Source organism: Malaclemys terrapin, chromosome 4 (genome assembly GCF_027887155.1).
Source record: "Malaclemys terrapin pileata isolate rMalTer1 chromosome 4, rMalTer1.hap1, whole genome shotgun sequence".
NCBI lineage: Eukaryota > Metazoa > Chordata > Testudines > Emydidae > Malaclemys > Malaclemys terrapin.
In genome coordinates, this window is record NC_071508.1 from 44,622,405 (window position 1) to 44,645,615 (window position 23,211).

General features: G+C 44.4%; 1 protein-coding gene across 5 annotated transcripts in view; it reads left to right on the top strand.

Moving 5' to 3' along the window:
* BRSK2 (BR serine/threonine kinase 2) overlaps nt 1–23,211 on the top strand; it is a 452,231-nt gene that overhangs the window by 415,219 nt on the left and 13,801 nt on the right. For all 5 annotated transcript variants that reach the window (XM_054028689.1, XM_054028690.1, XM_054028691.1 and 2 more), the window contains exons 14-18: nt 4,285–4,492; nt 6,296–6,344; nt 13,112–13,235; nt 15,293–15,473; nt 16,812–16,901. In XM_054028689.1, coding sequence (XP_053884664.1) covers nt 4,285–4,492; nt 6,296–6,344; nt 13,112–13,235; nt 15,293–15,473; nt 16,812–16,901 — 652 coding nt within the window. The remainder of the gene's footprint in view (nt 1–4,284; nt 4,493–6,295; nt 6,345–13,111; nt 13,236–15,292; nt 15,474–16,811; nt 16,902–23,211) is intronic.

Sequence of the window (23,211 nt, forward strand, 5' to 3'; positions counted from 1 at the left end):
GTGCTTGAATCTCCCAAGATTAGGACCTTGGTTTACTTTGTTGCACCTCTCTGAACTGTAGCAATGAGAAGACACCAGTCAATTTAGTGGACCAAATTAGGCTCTTGGTTAAACTGGTGTAAATCTATTGAAGTAATGATATTACTTTTAGTGGTTTAACAGAGTGCAGAATGGTTTTATTTCTTGTAAATTTGATTCTCATGCTGTCATACACTGATTACATGAGCTGTAAAAATTGCAGGGGAATGCTTATAATCATTACTTTTAAACCTGTTTCCATTGGAATTAATTATAAATGGAGAATGATCTCTTCCTGCTAGTGACCAGCATGAATTAGCCACATTACTCATCTCTTTGACCTTCCATTCCTAATGGTGATTTGGAATTCACCAAAAGAGACAGGCTGTCTTAATGTTAAAGCGTTTTACAAAACCTAATATTAATAGAAATATTTTAATGTATTGGTTTTCCTTTAATTTTCAGAGTCTGATCCAATGTCCATTGAAGTCAAACCTCCCCTTGAATTCAGAGGGCTTTGAATCAGACCCTCAAAGCAAGCAGTTTTATTTGTTTGGCTTTAAACATTCCCCTGCATTTTTAAATGTCGCAGCCTTGTGCTAGAACTTGAGAACCAGTCTGGTTTCCTTTCTATGATTTGGGGTTGCAGTTGCTTTTACATCATAGGTATGTACAATGCCTAGCACAATGGGGCTGGATTAGAGCCTTTAGAGGCTACAGCAGTATAAATAATGAATATAATAAAATATATTGGTTATGGCCACAAATGAGCAAGCTGAGTGCAGGGCCAAGAATAAACTAAGAGCATAAATGGTACTTGTAATCTAGGATGTTATTACTAGGGCTGTCGATTAAGCACAGTTAACTCATGTGATTAACTCAAAAAAATTAATCGCAATTAAAAAAATTAATCACAGTTTTAATTGCACTGTTAAACAATAGAATACCAATTGGTTGTTTTTGGTTGTTTTTCTACATTTTCAAATATATTGATTTCAATTACAAGACAAAATACTAAGTGTACAATGCTCATTTTATATTGTTTTATTACAAATATTTGCACTGTAAAAATGATAAAAGAAAAAAGTATTTTTCAATTCACCTCATACAAGTACTGTAGTGCGATCTTTTCATCATGAAAGTGCAACTTACAAATGTAGATTTTTTTTTGTTACATAACTTCACTCAAAAATAAAACAATGTAAAACTTTAAAGCCTACAAGTCCACGCAGTCCTACTTCTTGTTCAGCCAATCGCTAAGAGAAACAAGTTTGTTTACATTTACAGGAGATAATGCTGACTGCTTCTTATTTACCATGTCACTTGACAGTGAGAACAGGCGTTCGCGTGGCACTTTTGTAGCAGGCATTGCAAGGTATTTATGTGCCAGATACGCTAAACATTCGTATGCCCCTTCATGCTTCGGCCACCATTCCAGAGGACATGCTTCCATGCAGATGACACTTGTTAAAAAAATAATCTGTTATCTAAATTTGTGACTGAACTCCTTGGGGAAGAATTGTATGTCTCCTGCTCTGTTTTACCTGCATTCTGCCATATATTTCATGTTATAGCAGTCTCAGCTGATGACCTAGCACACGTTGTTCATTTTAAGAACACTTTCACTGCAGATTTGACAAAACGCAAAGAAGGTACCAATGTGAGATTTCTAAAGATAGCTACAGCACTTGCCCTAAGGTTTAAGAATCTGAAGTGCCTTCCAAAATCTGAGAGGGACAAGGTGTGGCGCATGCTTTCAGAAGTCTTAAAAGAGCAACACTCTGAAGCAGAAATTACAAAAACCTAACCACCAAAAAAGAAAATCAACCTTCAGCTGGTGGCATCTGACTCAGATGATGAAAATGAACATGCATCAATACTGCTTTGGATCATTATTGACCAAAACCCATCATCAGCATGGAAGCATGGCCTCTGGAAAAGTGGTGGAAGCATGAAGGGACATATGACTCTTTAGTGCATCTGGGACGTAAATATCTTGTAATGCCAACTACAACAGTGCCATGCAAACGCCTGTTCTCACTTTCAGGTAACATTGTAAACAAGAAGCGGGCAGCATTATCTCCTGCTAATGTAAACAAACTTGTTTGTCTTAGCGATCAGCTGAACAAGAAGTAGGACTGAGTGGACTTGTAGGCTCTAAACTTTTAGATTGTTTTATTTTTGAATGCAGTTTTTTTTTTTTTTACATAATTCTACATTTGTAAGTTCAACTTTCATGATAAATAGATTGCACTACAGTACTAGTATGAGGTGAATTGAAAAATACTATTTCTTTTGTTTTCTACAGTACAAATACTTGTAATAAAAATAAATATAAAGTGAGCACTGTGCACTTTGTATTCTGTGTTGTAATAGAAATCAATATATTTGAAAATGTAGAAAACATTGAAAAAGATTTAAATAAATGGTATTCTATTATTGTTTAACTGCGTGATTAATCACGATTAATTTTTTTAATCACATAATTAATTGTGATTCATATTTTTAATTGCTTGACAGCCTTAGTTATTACCAATATGTAAGGTAATTCATTTTGTTTTTAAAATGTGGTTTTTATCCTGCCAATATCCCTTTAAAAGGATTTTACTCCCTGAATGTGTGTATTATACTGTTAACTGAACTCATCTGAACTGAACTTTCCCAGACAGCCCCTGTAACTAACGCATGAAGGTTTTTTCTTTTAACAACAACAAAAAAAGTCCTATCCCCTTGTTCTTCTCTCTCAATGGTGCATTATGAGTAGTTGTTTTTTCCCTTAAACTACATAATCACTTCCATCATCCAGAGAATGTGACACTGGGACTTTGTAACAAATATTGAGCAGTGAATTTCTGAACAGCAGAATCAGGGTGTCATCAGACTCTGTCTTTTCAATGCTGATTGGGAAATCTCCTTCTTTCCCTGTCATGTAGCCCTGCTGGGACCTTCAGGGATTCTCTGTATAGCTATCTGTTTGCAAATCAAACCCCAAACTGACCCAGGGTTCAGGGATACCCCTGGTGTTTTGTGTTCAGGAATGTCCCAGCTAATGCTGAGTGGGTGATGTCACTCTGGAAGGCCAGGGGAGGAAGGTGGATGAAATGGTACTGCTCTCCCTCTTCTCTTTCTTTCCCCCATGGGTGAATGGAGCCTATGTGTGAGTTTTGTAGAGTTAGGGGAGGAGAGGGAGTGGGGGCTCTGAATGGTGTGTGCAGTAACCGGTGTGCCTTTCCCACCACCCCACGTGCACCACACACTTATTTTGAATTGCATCTCTCTGCTGTGTTTAATCAGGGCACTTTGAGCTGAAAAAAGCAAGCCCAGCTTAGGTGCGCGTCAGTTTCTGTGTGGCTTGAATGGCTCTTATTACCCCTTCCTCACTTCCCTTCAGCATGGTGCTTTTTTCATCGTGGGGCAAATCCGAACAATGCCGGGGGTGTGGCGTGTCTCTCTTTTTTTCCCCTCCGTTATTTTGAATTTTTTTTTCCCCTTCTTCCTTTGTGTTCTTTTGCTCTCTGTGGTTTTCCTTTGCTGAGACATGGTTGGTGAATATGATAAAGCCTGTTATGACACTGTTGTTCTTGCTGCTACCGCCGCCACTGCTGCTGCTGTTGATTATGCTGCGTTCCCAGCTAACTGCATGTCTTTTTGTTTTTTGTTTTTTGTTTGTTTGTTGTTCTTGTTTCTTTGCAAACCCTCCCACCCGCCCTCCCCTTCACCTCCATCTCTTGTGTCTCCTTGTGACATGATGCATCTTTGTGACTCAAATGGGTTTATTCTGACTTTCCTTTCTCTGCTCGCCCGCTGTGTGCGTGTCTCACTGTTCTCGATGTGCATGGACACTCTGTGTCTGTCTTGTAGCCTATCAGAAAGTTTTTCATCCCCCCTCAGACCCCTGACCTCCCTCTTTCCCTCCGACCCCAAGTCTCCTTGGACCCTGATGCTTGTAGGAACGCCTCCAGGCCTGGACATGTTCTCCAACCAAAGCCAACACTTCAGTCCAACCCAAAGACGCAGACTTTGCCATCCAAGAACAAATTGGCTGAAAAACCGCTCCAGTCTACCAAATCCAACCCGCTCCCTGCCAGCCATGCCAACACCCCCTCTTCCCAGAATCCCCCTGTGCAGAATGCTCAGGGCCGCCCACCCACTGCCGGCTTTAGCCCCCAGCTGGCCATTCCTACAGTGCAGGCCAATCCTATGTCTCCTGTTAGATTACTCCCTTCTAGTACTGACCCAAGCACCAAATCTATCCCCATCATACAGGTCACCCCTCACCCCTCTCCAAGGGGAAGTCCCCTCCCTACCCCCAAGGGGACACCCGTCCATACGCCAAAGGAGAGCCCAGCAGGCACACCCAACCCAACGCCACCATCCAGCCCCAGCATTGGAGGAATGCCCTGGAGGACACGGCTCAACTCAATCAAGAACAGCTTCCTGGGGTCTCCTCGATTCCATCGCCGGAAATTGCAAGGTGAGTCCGTTCTCCAGATGAATGCGGATATCCAAATTAGGGTGAGTATTCAGCAATAAACTGGCAACTCAGATTGACTCAGAAAATCTCATTTGCGGAGAAGTGACTATCAGTGTTGGTAAGAGTGAGGGAGTTAATGCAAGGCCAAGACAAGCGTGAACAGGCTGTGTGGTAACTTCCACAGCACAGCTCCGTTGCTGCACCTCAATCCTGGGCTGCAGCCTCTCTTGCTATTCCAATCCTGAATCCCCACACAGCACCACCTGCTATCCCCATCCTGCAGCCCCCTGGCAGCTCTGCCAGTGCACCTCAATCATGACCTTGCAGCATCTCCTGCTACTTCACTCCTGAGCCTACCTACCTTTAGTCTTGCTCCGCAGCACTCCTGCTATTCCAGGCCTGGCCCTCTCCCAAGCAGAGATGGTCAATTGGTGGGAATAGAATGAGATTGTCCTTCTACAGCGTAGCTTGTTTTTATAATCCTGTTTAGTTATTTCTTTTCTTTTTCTCCTGAGTGTAATTGGTGTAAACTATCCCTTAATGTAATCAGTACTATCAGGTCTGTTTGGGATGTTACAGTTTTTACAGACCCTGGAATTCTAAGATGGACAAAGTTATTTGCTTCAAGATTCGGGTAGCTTTTTCCTCTTTGGCAAAGGGCACCTGAAGTCACATGCATAACCCCAAAGGCTGTCAGAATCAAACCAATTCCTTATGGTTTTACACTCAAGGTATTGGGTCTGTTCTGTGGGGAAAGGAGAATATCTAACATGCTAATGGAAGATCTAGAACAGGGGTAGGCAACCTATGGCACGTGTGCCGAAGGCGGCATGCAAGCTGATTTTCAGTGGCACTCACACTGCCCGAGTCCTGGCCACCGGTTCGGGGGGCTCTGTATTTTAATTTAATTTTAAATGAAGCTTCTCAAACATTTAAAAAACCTTATTTACTTTACATACAACAATAGTTTAGTTATATATTATAGACTTATAGAAAGAGACCTTCTAAAAACGTTAAAATGTATTACTGGCACGTGAAACCTTAAATCAGAGTGAATAAATGAAGACTTGGCACACCACTTCTGAAAGGTTGCCGACCCCTGGTCTAGAACGTATGCCCTGATTATCAGAGACTCTGAATCTGAGATGGCCACGGAAGGACTGAGAATTGTGACGATGATGCAGGGATCCTTCTCAGGGGAAAAGTTGATCAGCTAGTTTTATTTTTGGCTCAAGCATCACCCTATTCTGCGAACTGGAGCCCATTGGTTTCTGCGCAAGGTGCGAACACAGCTGGACTGATGTAACAGCATTCCAACATCTCATTTGCACTTTGAAGAGTCTGCAGGGATTCCCTGTGTATTTTCAGTGGCTGTGGGGATTCTTTAGATGAAAGGCACTGTGCAAAGTATGAATGTTAACCACTGATTCTCATTTATTTATTAAATAAGAAAAAAGAGTAGAAAGTGATTCAGACACACCACAATGATATGCTCAGACTAAGGGCCTGATCCAAAGCATGTTGAAGCCAATGGGAGACTTTCCATTGACTTCAATGGACTTTCGGTCAGGCCCTGAAAGCATCAATATTTTAGAATAGAGTAGTCACGGTGATCTAGGAACACGAGACCAATGTTTAGACATCAGGACTGACTTGTGGTTTTTAGGAGACGTAAGGATGGGGGGAAAACAAGGGGGTATGGTGAAAGGATTATTTCATTGATATAGAAGGAGAAAGAGGAAGGTCTATTTCTTTACCATTTCCTTTTTCTTGCTCCCTCTTTATGTGTGTGTGTGCATACAGTACCTACACCAGAGGAGATGTCCAATTTAACCCCGGAATCTTCCCCAGAGTAAGTAATTCACTATGACGCTACTTATCTCACCACTTTATGGTTTCCTTCCTGTGCTAATGGTGTGATAGGAACACAGTCCATTCCTGGTCCTGAAAGGCTTGAGCAAATGGTCTAGATATGTGAAAGGGCTCTTCCACTGGGGTCCATGGGCACAATCCAATGCCCAGTGAAGTCAATGCAAGTCAACAGTCACTTTCTTTGGAGTGCGGAGCTTACCAGCGTTGAAACACCATCCTGCTCTCTCTCTTCCTGTGTTTCTCCAGCAAATCATTCTCTGGGAGGAAGGTCTTGTAATTGGCCCTAGCAGTGCAGTCACAGGACTTCCACTTAGTATAGCACAGTTTGTGTCCCAGGGATAGGGTGTGAAGAGTAATTCCTGGAGCAATTCGGAGACGTCACTGCCTGTGATAGTGAATGCAGTGTTAGTTCCCGATAGCAGCACCAGGAGCTGCAGGGGATATTTAATATTCACCATGCATGTTCCTAAAAATCAGTGCACAATTAAACAATTTCATTGCACAAATGTACATCACGGCATGGTGTGCTTGGAAGACTCTGCCAAAGAGCAGTGCTCCAAACACTTCCTAATATGGGTAACAGATGCCAAATTAGTCCTTTTTATTTTCACAGTTTGTGTTTGTGCACCCTATGCCCATAGAATTTCCCTGCCAACCGAGGCGATTTAGCCCTCTGTGCGTGAAATATTCATGATGATTTGGGGTCCAAAGATCTCTAATTGGAGCTAGCGGCATTGCCTTAACACTTTTACTAGTGCCAGGGCATCGTATTGTGAAAGCTGGGCAGTCCATTTCCAAAGCTGCACCAGCAGGGTGGGTGGGGAATGGTCGGGGGCGGGGGAGTGGCGGTGCAGGGAATGAGGAGTGAAGAGAGAGGGAGAGGTCCAAAAGGAAAAATAGAACAAGTTGTGTATTTAAAGCATGGGATGTTTACTGCTAGGGGGGACTTAGGGAAACTTCATAAAGAGAACAGGTTCACACTGAAGAAATAAATGAAATACTCATGTCAAATGGTCTTAAGGGTATTAAAGCTGAAAAAGTCTGTGAGTGAAATCTTTCTTTCTTTCTTTCTCCTGCCATCTCTATTTCACACTGTCCCTTTAAGAGCCGGTGTGGTAAGGTAGAGTCTGTCATTTGAGGCAGTTTGGATGCAAGTCAAGTCCTAAGGCCCTCTCTCCCTTTTCTGTATAATTGCTGAATTAATGAGTTCAATTGGGTTGCACCCTGCAGGAAACATAATAAAACTCGTAAAAAAATAATGAACTAGATTTTATTTTAACCATAGATGTCTTGTTTCTCGGTGCCCACTTCTACATATTTTGGGTTTTGTTTTTGTTTTCCCCATAAGAAAAAAGACATCTTCATCAAGAACTCTATTGACCTCATGTGCTGAGTGATAAACATGTGTTTCCTTTCTCCGTTATGGCATCTTTTAATGACTCTCATTCATTCAACAATCCCCATGATTGGCTAATATACCATGACATGTCTAGGTAATGCTTGTTTTTCTCTTATGGAGAAGTCCTAGTTAATTTATTAGCAATGAATCCTAAAGGGATATATCCTCAGCTGGTGTGTTCATAGAATCATAGACTATCAGGGTTGGAAGGGACCTCAGGAGGTCATCTAGTCCCATCCCCTGCTCAAAGCAGGGCCAATCTCCAGAGCCCCAATTCAGCAAGGCACTTAAGCACGCATGTAACCTTCAGCATGTGAGTAATGCCATTGGTATCAATGGAGCTAATCATATGCCTAAAGTAGTGCTCGTGCTTAAGTGTCTTGCTGAATCAGGGCCCAAATAAGGAGCTTGCCAATAGGGTTCTAGACAAATTACTGTAGAAATCTATCACTTTTTAACAGAGAATGAGATTCTTTCTTTCTTTCTTAACCAGCAAGGATAGAATTCTCTATTAAATTTTATATGATTATTCAAAAACAGCAATGGAAAGTTTATCAATATCTATTACATCGTACCAGATTATTCCAAACAGGATATATATTATTCTGTCCTCCAGTGACATCCCCTCCTTTCTCACTGCCCCCTGAAACACACCTTCCTTTCTCATCCATGGCTGTCAATAACAGTTAATTGACTTCTAGCTGTTCCTTACAAAGAGAATGTCTTTACTGCTCACCTACAAATCTCCAGAAGGTCCTATAGAAATTCAGAGCTATGAAATTGGGCAACATGAGGGCAGCTAGGATTCAGTATAAACCAGGGCAGACTGATTAAGGCACCATAGAAGGAACAGTTTGAACTGGACATACGTACTGATGGGATTGGGTCTTGAGAGACGTGGGTTCAATTCGCTACTCTTCCACAGCTGCCCTGTGTGACCTTGGACAACTCACTTAATCCTTTTATGCTTCAGTACCTCCATCTGTAGGGTGGGGATAATCATATTCTCTTCCTCCCACCCTTAGTCTGTCTTGTGTATTTAGGGCAAGATTGTGACTTAGGGCTTGTCTACACTACCCGCCGGATCGCCAGGCAGTGATCGATCCAGCGGGGGTCGATTTATCGCGTCTAGTTTAGACACGATAAATCGACCGCTGCACGCTCTCCCGTCGACTCCGGTACTCCACCAGAATGAGAAGTGCAAGCAGAGTTGACAGGGGAGCGTCAGCTGTCGACTTACTGCAGTGAAGACACCGCGGTAAGTAGCTCTAAGTATGTTGACTTCAGCTACGCTATTCACGTAGATCAACCCTGCACGGTAGTGTAGACAAGCCCCTAGACTCAGACACTTGTGCAGAGGAGTAAGGGGAAGTAATAGCCTGTTTTGGCCACAGAGCAAGGGGGATGCCAGGAGGGAAGTGTGCCTCTGGGAGGTGAACAGCACCATTTGTCATTTTAAATGTGCCTGGAAGGAAGGGGATAGTCCTGCTCTGGAGACTAGTAGGAGCTCTCCATGTGCCCTCTTCTGAACATATCAGAGGATGAGGCAGTAGACCACACGCGTCACGCTTCTCCCAGGATTGCCAAGTCTGTGTTTCAGTTAAAAAAAGCGTTATTGCCCTCTGAAACGGTGCCCACCACGCCAGTGTCTAAACCATGGCCCCTCCCATCACCTAGAGAGGGCTTTCCGAGTATGTGAGGGCTCTGAAGACCAACTGCAGTGGGGGAACTGGGCCTCTCACCACTTGCTGGTCAAACAGCTCCTGATAGGTTTTAGAAGAAAGAAATAGTGAAAGGGTCTATAGCATGTGGGTCCATCGCAAGAGAGCTGAGAGGGAGAGTTTGGTGGGTTTGTTACTGAGAGACCGGGGAGAGAAGCGAACTATAAACAATGAGGGAAGAGGTGAAAGCCTCAGCCCTTGTTATTTAACATGAGAATGGACAAAGCACTGGAAAAAATACTGTAACCTGGAGAAATAACCTTGCAGTCAGGCTAGGGGGTGGACTAGAAAGATGACCCTGGGATGTTAGGTCTTTTCCATTTCAAACTTCTACTGCTCTTAAAGCAACAAAAGTACAAGGCTCAGTTTTCACATGTGGGCATCCATTTGGTTGGTTTTACTCTGCAACTGAAGATCTCAAGTGCTTCCCCAGAAGAGTCACTCTACCCCAAGCCCCACTTTGAGAAGGAGACTGGCAGAGAGGTGAGAGGATTATTAGTGCCAATCCCTTTTGTGCTGCAGGGAGGAAGGGGAAGCTGGACTCCCAGTGCCAGATTTCGGGCCTGATTCTGGGAGATGCTAAGCATCTCCTTCAAGGTGCTGAGTTCCCTTGATTCTTAGGAGCTTCAGTTGGATTTCAGACCTTAAAGTGCAGTTCTGCTTTGAAAAATGCTGAAGTACAAATGGCAGCTTTTTACTTGGCAGGTCTGTTCCGTGGTTATTTGCAGAGTCAGATCTGCTGAGTTGGCAGAGAGAAGTCAGTTGTACTGTTTTCTGATCCTGTGCGCTCTGCAGAGCCAACACAGCGATGGGGGAATCAGCTGGAGTCTATTCCATCTTGTGCATCACCAACAAATTTGTTTACTGAATTCCAATCAGTTACAGGCAGGAAAGTGTCGGAGGCGTCATTGAGGTCTTAAACTTGCCTAGTGCAAAGCCTTTATTCCTGGTGATAATTCATGAGAAGGAAAGAACTCAGCTGGACCCTGTGATCTCAGGCTGAGTTTGCAGGGTTAATGGCAAAACAACTCGTTATTGTATCTATAAACGGAGCCCTTTTTACCTGTAGTCATTGAGAGACTAGTAAATATAGGGACACACAAGGTGATTTTTTTAATGATTATTTTACACAGAAGAGCCGCATTTAAATATTTACACCTTGGCCCTCCCCAGAAGTGATGGATACAAGCCTAGGACAACCAGACAGTTTAAATGGATCACCAGGTGCAAACAGCTAATGAGCAAAAGGCCCTTGACATGCAGGGAGTGGTTGCCCCAGCTTTCCGGGGAGCCTACAGAGTTGTTCTGTCATTATGAGGCACATGACGGGGGGGAGGGATAGCTCAGTAGTTTGAGCATTGGCTTGCTAAAGCCAGGGTTGTGAGTTCAATCCTTGAGGGGGCCATTTAGGGATCTGGGGCAAAATCAGTACTTGGTCCTGCTAGTGAAGGCAGGGGGCTGGATTCAATGACCTTTCAAGGTCCCTTCCAGTTCTAGGAGATGGGATATCTTTATTATGAGCTCATTAGTATGTAATTTCCTTTCATATTCTAACCCTAGCTTTGTAATGACCCATTTAAATGAGAGGCCCTTTCCCTTTACTGCTCTCTGTGGTAATCTTTGGCTCACTGACTTAGTTACAGCTGTCTATGAATATTTTAGGGAGTTATGGTTTTCCAACCCACTTTTACTGAGGAGGGCGATTTACCAAACTGCAAGTGAATCCTTTTGCACTCTGCTTTTGGTCACCTGGGATAGATGGAAACAGAAGCTGATTAACACTGAGCTGTCTTCCAGTTCTGATCTTTCCTCTGTGTGGATTAAATGGGCAATAAAATGACAGTGCTGTGATGCATGGAGCAATCCAGTAGTAAGGATTTCCAATCCAAAGTCCAGTTGATTTCAAGACTTTGTTCTCCATCCCAGATGTCAAGACTCCAAATGAGTTTTCCAGTGTGTTCCTCTCCCTCCTTAACGCAAGTCTGGCCCCAGGGAGCCTAGACCTAGCCAGTTCTGTTTACCCAGCGAAGCAGATCTTTATTCAGGTGCCTATTGCTGAGTTGTATTAATCCCGTCTCCAGATGGCTCTTTACCAGAAAGGCTTAAGGTTAGAGAAACTCTTCTCCTGTTATGTTGTGGAGCATTCTCCCAAGAGAAGTTGTGGAAGTCCATTGCTTGGCACACTGCAAACCAGACTTGACATGGTCACTATAAAATATTCTGCAGGGAATAATCCTGCATTGGCAGGAAGATGGACTCGGTGGACATCTTTTAATCTCTAATCTCTGTAGACAATCCATCCCTGGTGTAACTTGACTGATTCCAATGCAGTTTCCTCTGTGATTAATTTGACCCAACAATTCTATGGTTGTGTCACATGACTGAAGCAATCTTTCCCCCTCCACCACACTTTCTATAGGATCCACCTACTACTCTCAAGCCCTGGCTAACCTCCCATTGATATAAATGACCCTGCATTTCTGCTGTAGTCCTTTTACTTTACTCGTGAATGTTGATGAAGCGGTGCTAGTGAAATCTCCTGAGTAGAAATACACATTTGATGATGCTGTCAGTATGAAAACAACAAAGTAATTTCATTTATGGTGGAATCAGCATTCAGTGCTTGAGGAAACAGCAGGTATTGGCCACTGTCTGTTAAAACCAAGAATGATGGTTTGTGTACTTTGATATCTCCCCCTTGATACTTGGAAAAATTCATCCTGGGCAGAAGGCCAGCACAAGGGCCATGCATTCCTTAGATTCCCTAAGTGGGATTTAAGTAATATATAAGCCTTGTGTTTAATGATATAATAAGATACGATGGGCGGGCCACGTAGCACGGTTCACGGACAATAGGTGGACGACAATCATTACTGAGTGGTACCCGCGAGAACAGAAAAGACCACTGGTCGGCCTCCAAGAAGATGGGAAGATGACGTTGTTAAACCTTTCGGACGAACGTGGAGAAGAAAGGCAAGAATGCGAGAAGAATAGCGGATGTGTTGTGATCGGCGCAGTCTTAACGACAGCTGAAGACCGATCGATCCAGGTGATAAGCCTTGTGCTAGCCCTCTGCACAGGGTTGAATTTCACCTACGGACATGGCAGCTTGGAGGGTGAGTGAGACACCCAGAGCAATGTGGGTGTAATAAATATTGTGACCCCAGGAGGAGATTTTCAGGTTAGGAGCTTCACAACTTCTAGAAAACCTCAAGTGGGCTGAAACTGACCTGGAATGACCTCCAAAATCTCCAGAGTATCAGTGTCACCAGCACCCACCATGATGCCAGAAGACACAGGAAGAGCCTTGCAGGGGATCTCTGAGATCTGTACGCAGATTTTATGTGCACTGTATAAAATGTCTTATTGATTAGTGTATTTGGTTAAAACTGCGACAGCGGCTCCTGGCTTTCCATTGCTGATCACACTGTGCTGCTGTAGTAAAACCACATGGTCCACAGTCTAGTGTCTGATTGAGTTACATCGCATCACCCATTGTAGCAGCATCACAGTGTGATGACAGCCCATCATCCTTGTGTCGTATGCATGTTTGTCCAAATGCCAGGTGTCTAAGAAATGCTTTTTCTGTTCTAAATCTACTCCTTCTTTCTTTTTTCCTCGTGTCAGGCTTGCCAAAAAATCCTGGTTTGGTAACTTTATCAACCTGGAGAAAGAAGAACAGATCTTTGTGGTCATTAAAGATAAACCACTAAGCTCCATCAAGGCTGACATTGTGCACGCTTTCCTTTCGGTAAGTCAATCTGGCCCGTGCTATAGCCTCATCTCACTATTCAATTCCAAGGACATCCTAAGTCCACATATTCTTGGACAGGGCTCCCACATCCTGGAATTCCTCCCCATTGTGTTCATTTCTGCAGCACATTCTTTGCTCATCTGTTTCCCACTTGAACCTGGCCTAATTGGGGGGAGGGATAGCTCAGTGGTTTGAGCATTGGCCTGCTAAACCCAGGGTTGTGAGTTCAATCCTTGAGGGGGCCACTTGGGAATCTGGGGCAAAATCAGTACTTGGTCCTGCTAGTGAAGGCAGGGGGCTGGACTCGATGACCTTTCAAGGTCCCTTCCAGTTCTAGGAGATGGGATATCTCCATAAAAAAAAAAAAAAAATAATGAGGTACCAAATTTCCCAAGGGGACTTGCAAAGCGCTAAAATGAAAGTCTTCCATGGACCTGCCGATGCTTGGGGTTTAAATGCAGTCAGAGCTTAAAGTGCTGCTGCAGTGCCTAGAAAGTCAATTCGCTTAATCGACTATTCCATTAGATTTATGGCACATTATTTTTCCCTTCTCCTTCTGGGTCCCACAGTGATCCTCGGGATGCTCCCTCCATCCCTTGCACCAGGAGGGGGAAATCTGTCTCACATGAGACTTTCTAGTCTTAATTTTAAATCTCCCCTGTACTTGGCAGACATAGAAGGCTCATTTTCTCCTAGGGCTGAAATATCTGTGGTTGGAGATGCTGACTGTCTGCACCTTAAAGTCTCCACACCTGGGATTTTGGGATTAGTGGGGGAGAGGGCATCCCTTCCTCCCAGTCACAGAGACCCTTTTCTCTCCCACCCATAAATACAAATGAAGAAAATAGAAATGAGAGTGAAATTGATTTGAGAGATTTTTTTTGTTCTAAGGGAGATAGGTACGTTTTTTTTAATCTGAGATGGGGGTAGGGCTTAATTTATTTTATATATTTTGCTATATGACATTGTTTTTCTGCAGAAAGGCACTAATTTTCAATCTCTATGATATGCCTGCTGTAATGAATTCCATTCCATAGAGCAGTCAAGACCCCTGACCTTTTTTGCACACAGCACAGACCTGTAAGCATGGGGTATAACATAATAGTGAGCATCACCCACTGTAAGTGACCACACATGTATTTAAACTATGCCTCTCCCCTACATGAAGTCCATGAATTCAGCTCCGCATATGGGACTGGTATATTGGCTTTTAGTGCCCAGTAGTCACTGTGAATACCCCAGCTGCTCTCTCTCTCACAGCTAGCTTCCTAATTAAAGATAATGCAGCAACCTGCTAAATGAATCCCTAGGGCCAGATTTTCAGAAGAACACCATTCCTAGTTAGGCACCCAGATAAGTGGCCAGCTTGCTAAGATTTATAGCATGTTGAGTGCCGAGCCTATTTGGAATTCTGGCCCTGACTGTCAATGCTGGGCACCTGAAAACCTTGCCCTGAACAGTTTTGAAACTCTGGCCCCAAGTGTGAAGATCTTAGGGGTACCCTAGAGATCACTCAAAGGTCTGTTTTCTACTAATAGGAGGCGGGGGGTAGTTAGGCTCTTCACAGGTAAGCAGTCCCTGTAGAGATCCCAGGTTCTGGTCCTGTTTATCTATCCAGGTCAGCTATCGAGTATCCCTTTTCCTGGGCTCTCTTTAGTATCCTGCTTTGAATTTTCTACCCCCACCTGATATCATTTCTCACTGAGCTGTGAGGATCTACTGGAACTGATGCTTGGGAGATGTCAAAGGACCCACTATGCTCAGTTGTACAGCAGGGGGGATTTCTAAGTATGTCAGGTACTTCACCAGTATGCACGCTTTAAACCTGGCTTGATCCGCAAAGTGCTATGCATTCCTGTGAGGTGCTGAGCCCCTCAACTCCCACTGATTTTACAAGAGGGCACAGCTCATTGCAAGGTTGAGCCCAAAGGCAGCAAAGCTTTCTCTCTCCAATGGCTGGGAAGGCCAAGCGAGAGAGAGAAAGAAAGAGAGATCTTCTTAAATAGAACTTTTGCCCTCTGACCATATCATCCCCTACTGCCACCCTGTTTCAGATTCCCAGCCTCAGTCACAGCGTCATCTCACAGACAAGTTTCCGTGCAGAGTACAAGTCCACGGGGGGTCCCGCTGTCTTCCAGAAGCCAGTGAAGTTCCAGGTGGACATAACATACACAGAAGGGGGCGAGGCACAGAAGGAGAATGGGATCTACTCAGTCACTTTCACGCTCTTATCAGGTAACCACGCAGTGGCTGCAGCCTGCGGGCAGGGTAGCATTCACCCTGCCAGTGGGGAGGCCGGAGCATGAGGGCAGACATGGGAGCAGAGAAGATGAAAGCCTAGAACTCAGGAAGAGAGGGAGAACTTGGGAGAGGAGGGTGTAGGGAAGAGGAATGACAGTTTATGACATCCCGTGGTTTGGGCAATGATGGGCATGCTGGGAGAGAAAGGGAAGGTCAATGGGAGCAACTACCATCGAAGCAGATGCTGTCGTGGTCAGACAGACAGGTGTGCTAGAGTCGCTGCTGCTCAATGCGTTGGACTTGAAATGCTCCAGCTGTCCTGCCTTATTGTTTCAGTATAAGGTGTGTCTCTGAGCAAGGCGCTGTGCGGCCACCCACAGGGCTTTTGCCCTTACCCAGAACATAAGCAACAAGGAAGCCATTCTGCTGTCTTAGCTGGCCGCCAGGCACACTGTGAGAGAGGCAGGCCAGTCTGGCTCAGAACTGCAGAACTAACCTGGATTCTCTTCTGGGTCCTCTCCTCCTCCCTCCACAGTCAGACTTTTACCCCTTCCCTAAAGGCTGTGAGTAAATTCCCTCCCCAAACAGGTCCTGTATCAAAGCGAGCCATCTCGATGGTGGCTGCACAAATCCAGGCTGTGCACCAATACCAGAGCCTCCCCTCCGCTCTAGGAATGGCTCGTGTCACCTTCCCCTCCTTTTGACACACACACTTGCTCCCCACAGACAAGCTGTCAAGTCTGAAGGAGGAGTCATTTCTGATTTTAAATCTTTGGGAGGAGAGGCAGGGGGACTAGACCTTCTGGAGATGTGGGCTGAGCAAATAGGTTTAGGCTATTGTGCACCACTAGGTTACAGATGGGCTTGGCATGGATACAATTATTGCCAGTGTCCAATCAACCCCCATTAGAATAGATTTTGAATGGATCTGGCAATAGGAACCTTTGGAGGAGGGAACTGCTGTAATTCCCACTGAGAATCCCGATTCTGGAGGGCAGGGGAACCATCTGAGGGAGGAGATTAAAAAGAGAAAACGAACCTCACATTTAGAAAACCAGCCCCCAGGGCATTTCAGATACTAGGATGGGAAAGGAGCATCTAAGCTAGACTCTTCCATGGAGTCCTTCACGTCATAGCTCTAAAGTGGTGGCCGTTCGGTAGCTCTTCAGTCACACACCAGCCCACAGACACACTATCAGTCTGATAATGGGGGAGGGGTGGAGATTGAAGGGAAGATGCTTGTTCTTCCTCCTCCTGTGTTATGCCCTGTGCCTTATGGGGGTATTCGTCTCCTGCTCTCTCACCGCTGTTTGCATCTTTTCTCCCCTGCAGGTCCAAGCCGTCGCTTCAAGAGGGTAGTAGAAACCATTCAGGCACAGTTGCTAAGCACACATGACCAGCCTTCAGTGCAGCAGTTATCAGGTATGTTGTATTCACTGTTCAGTGCTTTGCTTCAGCCAGGACATGAAGGTGAAGTGCCTCTCAGTGGGGAGGTGGGGGAGAGAAAAGATGGGGAGGAGCACATCCCTCTGATTGCAACTAGAAACTAGCTTCATTCAGACAGAACAATAACTCTCCCCCCTCCATCCACCCTACTCCTGCCTTCAACACTCCATCTCCAATGTCCCAAGTGACTTCCCAAAGTGAGAAGCCCTTCCCACCTCCCACCCCAAGAGCCATCTGTACCCCCTCAAAGGAAGCAGAAGTCCCAGATTTTCTGTAGCTCCCAAATAACAGATTAAAGACCCCTCTAGAATGCTGTAGAACCCCCTATATCCACTCCTGGAATAAAGCTTGGAGCTGCCTTTAGCAAGAAGTTAAGAGCAAAGGCTTTCTGAGCATCAGAAGGTGGCTCCCAGCTATGGGTTGTGGTGTTAGACACCTGGCCCAGTTGATCTATTGGTGAAGCCTTCATAGTGTATTCAGGTTCTGCAGGATCTCAGCTTTCATTTTTTTAGAAAGCAAGTTTCTAGCTCCAGTGTTTGTAAAAAAAAAAAAAAAAAAAAAAAATCCAAATTCCAGTGTAATTAATGCAATGTCATCTTCCTGAGTCTGCAGTCAGCCTGAAATGGTCACTCAGAGGTGCGAACGCCCTCACTCCATTAAGCATCTTGGAGTGTTCACTCTAGAGCCTAATGATGACACTTTAAAATGTCAGCATTACCTCTCATTGCTGATCATTTTAAGAGAATGGAACAGGGTAGAATGTGAGAGTTGAATCCCCTGGGAAGGTTGGGAATTGGGAGTTACTGCAGGAAAGGAAATGCAGTGGGAGAAACAGAGGAGACGCAGAGAAAGGAGGATGGGAAAGGAAGACAAGGAAAAGGCAGAAAGAATGGAGAGAATGTTCCCATTTGAATGATGCTGACTCCATTAAGTACTGAGCAAGTGAAAAATGTTAGTAATTAAAAGATCCGTATAAGGGCCAAATCGTCTGCTTGACCTTTGTGTAAACCTGCCATTGCCATGAATGGGGGATTTGCTGTGGATTTAGGTGGGTATGGAGTCCTAAATTTATACCTGGCCCATGGATTATAATTAAAAATGGACTTTGGCCCTCTTCAAGAATGGGTTTGTTGCCCTTGCTCTAACAGTGTGGCAGGTGAGTGAATTAAATGTGGAGACAGTTCCAGCTGGGAGGGCTATAGAGAGAGTTTTTCACAAGACAGAAGTTGTCACTCAGTTTAGGACAGATATTTCCCACCTCTCCTCCTCCTGCCAGTATTGCCTAGCCTTTTTCCTGTAGATTTCTTCACCACCCAAGAGCCACTAAAGGAGATGGGAATGGCTGGACGTCTAGAGCTAGATTTGTTTTACGTTAACTTACTCTCAGGGAACCAAGTGCTTTTTTATTTACTGTCCAGTCTTATGGCATTAAACCAGACACCAGAAAGAAATGAGACCTTTCCCTCACCCTACACCTTGTGTCTTGCCCTCTCTGGTGGGGTTGGGAGAGTTGGGTGATCAGAGAAGCATCCTGTGGTGGAGATCTGGCCAGTTGAGACTAGTTCTACCATTCCTCCTGCTGTTTGACTAAAGGTCCCCCGTCCTTGCCACTAAAGGGAAGAAATCCCTTATCCTCAGCTGAGCAAACCCTATTAAAGAAATTCATGACCTCGCTAACCAGCACCATGCCCTGGCCCTCTGTGCTTCATCTACTGAGACTAGCTAGAAAGATTTAGACCCTATTTTTTCCAAGTGTTTAAAGCAGCCAGGATGTCCCCATTGGAGAGTCTTCTCAGTGACATGGAACAAATGGAACAAAATGCATTTGTCTGCCTGAGAGGTGAGGGAAAGCGTTCAAGAGAAACCATGCTGTGGGAAATGGATCCAACATGCGGCTTTGTTCTCTCTCTCTCTCTCTCTCTCTCTCTCTTTCTCACACACACACACACACACACACACACACACCCCAAATTATAAATGCAGAATTTCTTTCCTCTATCCAAACCTTCACCATGGTATCTCTCTGGAGCAATGGAAACCCAGCCCGTTCCTTAACATCACCTCCATGTCACTGACAAGGGGGGATTATGAATACACATCTAATGTACAACAGGAACAGAATGGGTGGGTTCTTGTAAGTAAAGAATGAGAATCCCCTGCAGCAGGGCACAGGAAAGACTCCAAGTCAAACAGTCCTGCAGTCAAATATTCTGTTCAACAGGATGTGTGTGTTTCTCAATAAGGAGAAAAAGGATGCCCCTTGGAAAATTTAGACTGGCGTCTAGGGCCAGGAGAGAGGGAACATGCTAGGGGAAGGAGAAAAGAGGATTGTCTCCATTAAGATGGCAGCCAGCATCTGAAAGCTGGCAAGCCATGGAGCACATCTCCCCAGCTGTACTGGAGCGAGCGAACTGTGATAAGGGGAGGGGAGACAGAGAGAGCAGTGACAGGGTCAGTGTCCATCAGCTAGTCCAAAGGAGCTCTGGTGGGGCAGAAGAATTTGTCTTCTTGGGTGGCAGCCGTGACAGTCATGAAGTCACTTCCCAGAACCTACCATGGGATTAATCAACTCTCTCTGTGTGGAAAGCAAAGATAATTCTGCTTCCTTCCTCTCTTCCCAAAGCCCGCAGAGGACATGGGTAATTGTGTTCAGAATGCCTGTCCACGGGGCTTGGGGATGCTGTGGAGGCAGAGTGCTCAGCCAGAGAAGTGTTACCCAGCAGATCTGCAGGGAGCTATGCCCAGCCTTGCTCATTCAAAAGGATGGTTTGCCACAGGGTGGCGTCTTAGGGAGTATCAAGGGGAGGACATGACTGAGAAGGAGGAGAGAGTGAGACAGAGCTCGCCCATTCCCCACCCCCAGGAAACAAAACAGTTACCTTCCTCTCCCATGGCTTCAAAGAAACTTAGAGTCTAATGATTGAGGCCAGCAAGACAGGGCCGCTGGTCTCATGCTGCTGGGGTGCTGGTCACTAGAGGGTCTGCCTGAACACTGTTAACACCCCGTGCTGGGCATTGTCAGCCTCTCCTGCCGCATGAATTTGTCCCCAGTGCTGCTCCTGTTACCAGGTTAATGAGATCCATTGTGCTTGGCATCTGCAGCGCGGTGCAGTGGTTCACTTAGCTATGCCTGTCTCCCTACCAGCCCTGATCATTCCAGCAGTTTTATGCATGTTGGATAGCACCTTATTTCACTGGTAGTCCTATTGAAAACAATGGGACTCACAGAGTATGGTGCAGCTCAACTTGCTGCCACACACCTACCAACTATGAAGCCATGTCCCGTGACATCCAGGTCAGATGCCGTTATAGGTGGGACCATTGGAACAAAAATGTATAAAGTGAGAGAGGTGTGGGAGGATCAGTTACAACAGCTTTATTTTAGAGCAGGATTACCCATCACTGAAAGTGTCTCCAATGCCATCAGCATCAGTGAGGACTTGTAAGCTCATGATGCTGATGTTTATTCTCTCTCCTGACCCTCATTGATCCACTAAGTGACATGCCAGCCCACTAAACCAGCTGGCCTGGGTTTCAGAACAGGACTCACCTTTCTCTGTCTCTCATTTCCCTGAGCTCACATTAGCATTTGTAGATGTTGCAGTGTGTGTGTGTGTCTCTCTCTCTCTGGTATAAGTGGGTGTGTTTCTGTGTCACACCTCTGCACCCTCTGGTCTCACTCCCCAGGTAGTATCCTCCCTTCATACCCTCATTCTGCTTCTTGGGACTCACTTTGTTTATTCCCTCTCAGCAACTCTGAAGCAAGAAAATACATCCCTCCTCCCCCAAATTAAATACATAAATGAATGAAGTCCATAGTAGAAATTAAATTAATAGAGTAAAAATCCATTCAACATCAGAAACAGAGTCCAGTTGGCCAATGTCAGTCCAATACACTCCCCCAGGCAGTGTAGGGAATTAATGCCTGTATATTTCTAACTGCTGGGACACCAGCAACATCAATAAAGCCGTTATGCCCTGCCCTGTCCTGGAAGGACCACTCTCTCCTGGTTTGAGAGAGAAGAATACCATCTCCCGGGGCATTCAGCTTTTATCCCACTCCACACACTGCTCCACCTGCTGTACTCAAACTTGACCTTGACAAGACCACCCTCTGCTGGAACAAAAGGATCCTCATGGAAGGGGGGGAATCTCAGCTCTTTGCCTTTGTCTCCATCCAGTACAATCTCTGCTAAAGTATACTACACTTTCCTCCGGTGCATTCTTACAAAGGAATAATAAATACTGATGGTAAACGGAGAACTAACAGTGATCATTTCACTGTGCATCAGTTTTTCCCTCATTAGCATTTCCTTTCCTTCCTTAGGCTTGTTCCTGGAGACGGGAGTTCTCCACTTACCCTTTTGTCCCATTTTCTGGGCAAACAGCATTGCATCTCTGCAGTAGACTTGCTGCTTCTTTGTTTACTTTTTTCTACTATATATCAGTTTTTAACTCTTTGGTAACTGATAATTTCAGAGCGTCTCAGTGTGGCAGCTGAAAATTCCAGCTCCCAACATCAGAGTTAACAACCAAATAGATGCCTACACACACACACACACACGCACACACACACTCAAAATAAAGCCTGTGTGGATGCTTTCTGCCATATCCCTCTACTTATATCCAGCATATACATATGCAGTCTCCTGTTGTACTGATATATGTACTGTGCAGAACAAATGATGCTTAGCTGACTGAAATAGCTTTATTAGTTTGTAGGCTTTTATAGCTGTGCACTCACATTTTGCCCAGGAGCTGTAACAAACTGAAAGATTACCTAGGAAGATGGATATGAAATTTGCAACATCCAAATGTGAAAAAGGAATTGCAGATTTTCATCATCAGTCTAGAAAGACTGAGTAAATAACAACTGAGGAATTTACAAGGAAGTAATTCTACCACGGGGTACTGGTGAAGATCTAAACCATAAGAATGAAATTCAAGCATCCAGATCCTTGATGAGAGAACGATCTACTTCAGACAAGCACCCAAAAGCTGGGAAACATACTTGAACTACTTTGGAGCTGAGCAAGCTAATGGCAATCAAGGGCACTCAGCACCTTGCAGGAGATGCTCAGCACTTGGTAGGATCAGGTCCTTGATCTGGAAATCTCACAGCCACAGTTTCTTGCCTGATGTTTCCTGGATTAGCAGAAATCAGAAATACCCGGAAACCGGACATTTTTGCAGGCAAATATAGGAAGTGCAGAAACATATGAGAATGTGAAGAAAAAAGAAAAGAGTGAAAGAAAAGTTAAGAGAACTTCATCAAAATAATAATAATAAAAAATAAGGTTCAGGGCTGCTCTGAATTTTGGTGCAAACCAGTTTATCCGTATCCTCATGAAACACACTGGATTTGATTTATAACAGGGTCTTTGTTAAATCAGAAATCTGATTGACTGCAGGAGTGTCTGTGGTGTAAGGAATACCCAAGATCACCAGTACAGATATTATTTTTTAATTAACATCTATTGTACACTTTAAGTGCAGTTACACGACACACCCACACTTCTCAGATAGCTGAAGACACTTGGAATTCGGCCTCATTTGCCTCACAAGCCATCTGAATCGTGCAGGCATCGGGGTCTGGATTATTATCCATGGACAGAAAACCAGCTGCGGACAGTTTGCTGGGTTGGTTTTCGTTAAATGTTCCATGGATACAAATGCTATTTTTAGGTTGTGAAACTTTTATCATCTAGAGTATTTATTAGAACAAACATTACAGTATGATAGAAGTGGCTGAAACTATTCAAACGGTTGTTATAAGGGAGACAGGGAAAGGATTTTTAGCCACTCCGTATTTAACTGATGCATTCTGGAAACTGTAGTTCAGAGGACATATGTGTGGTGTTCTTTAAAAAAAAAACACCTGATGCATGAGGCAGACATCAGAACTAAATATGGTTTCCTATGCAGTTACAGATACTATACAACATATAGAATGCAGGTACTCTAGTTTTGGATGAACATTTTTAAGAAACAAAATGAGTTATTTGTTTTTGCCCTCCAGATATTTTTCCATGCTCCTGTAATTCCAAGAGTTTTTGCATTTTTCCCTATCCATCACATACAGGTCTATAACCTGCAATTAATAGTTTTGAAACAGAAATATTATATAATGCCTAAGATATTAAAGTTCAAATTGCATCCACAAGGCCACATCACATTTATGTGTGTGTGTGTGTGTGTGTGTGTGGATTTGTCTTCTTGCATTCAAATCACTCAATTAATGTATTTACAGCAATTAAACAATGAGATGGATCTAAATCAGATTGCA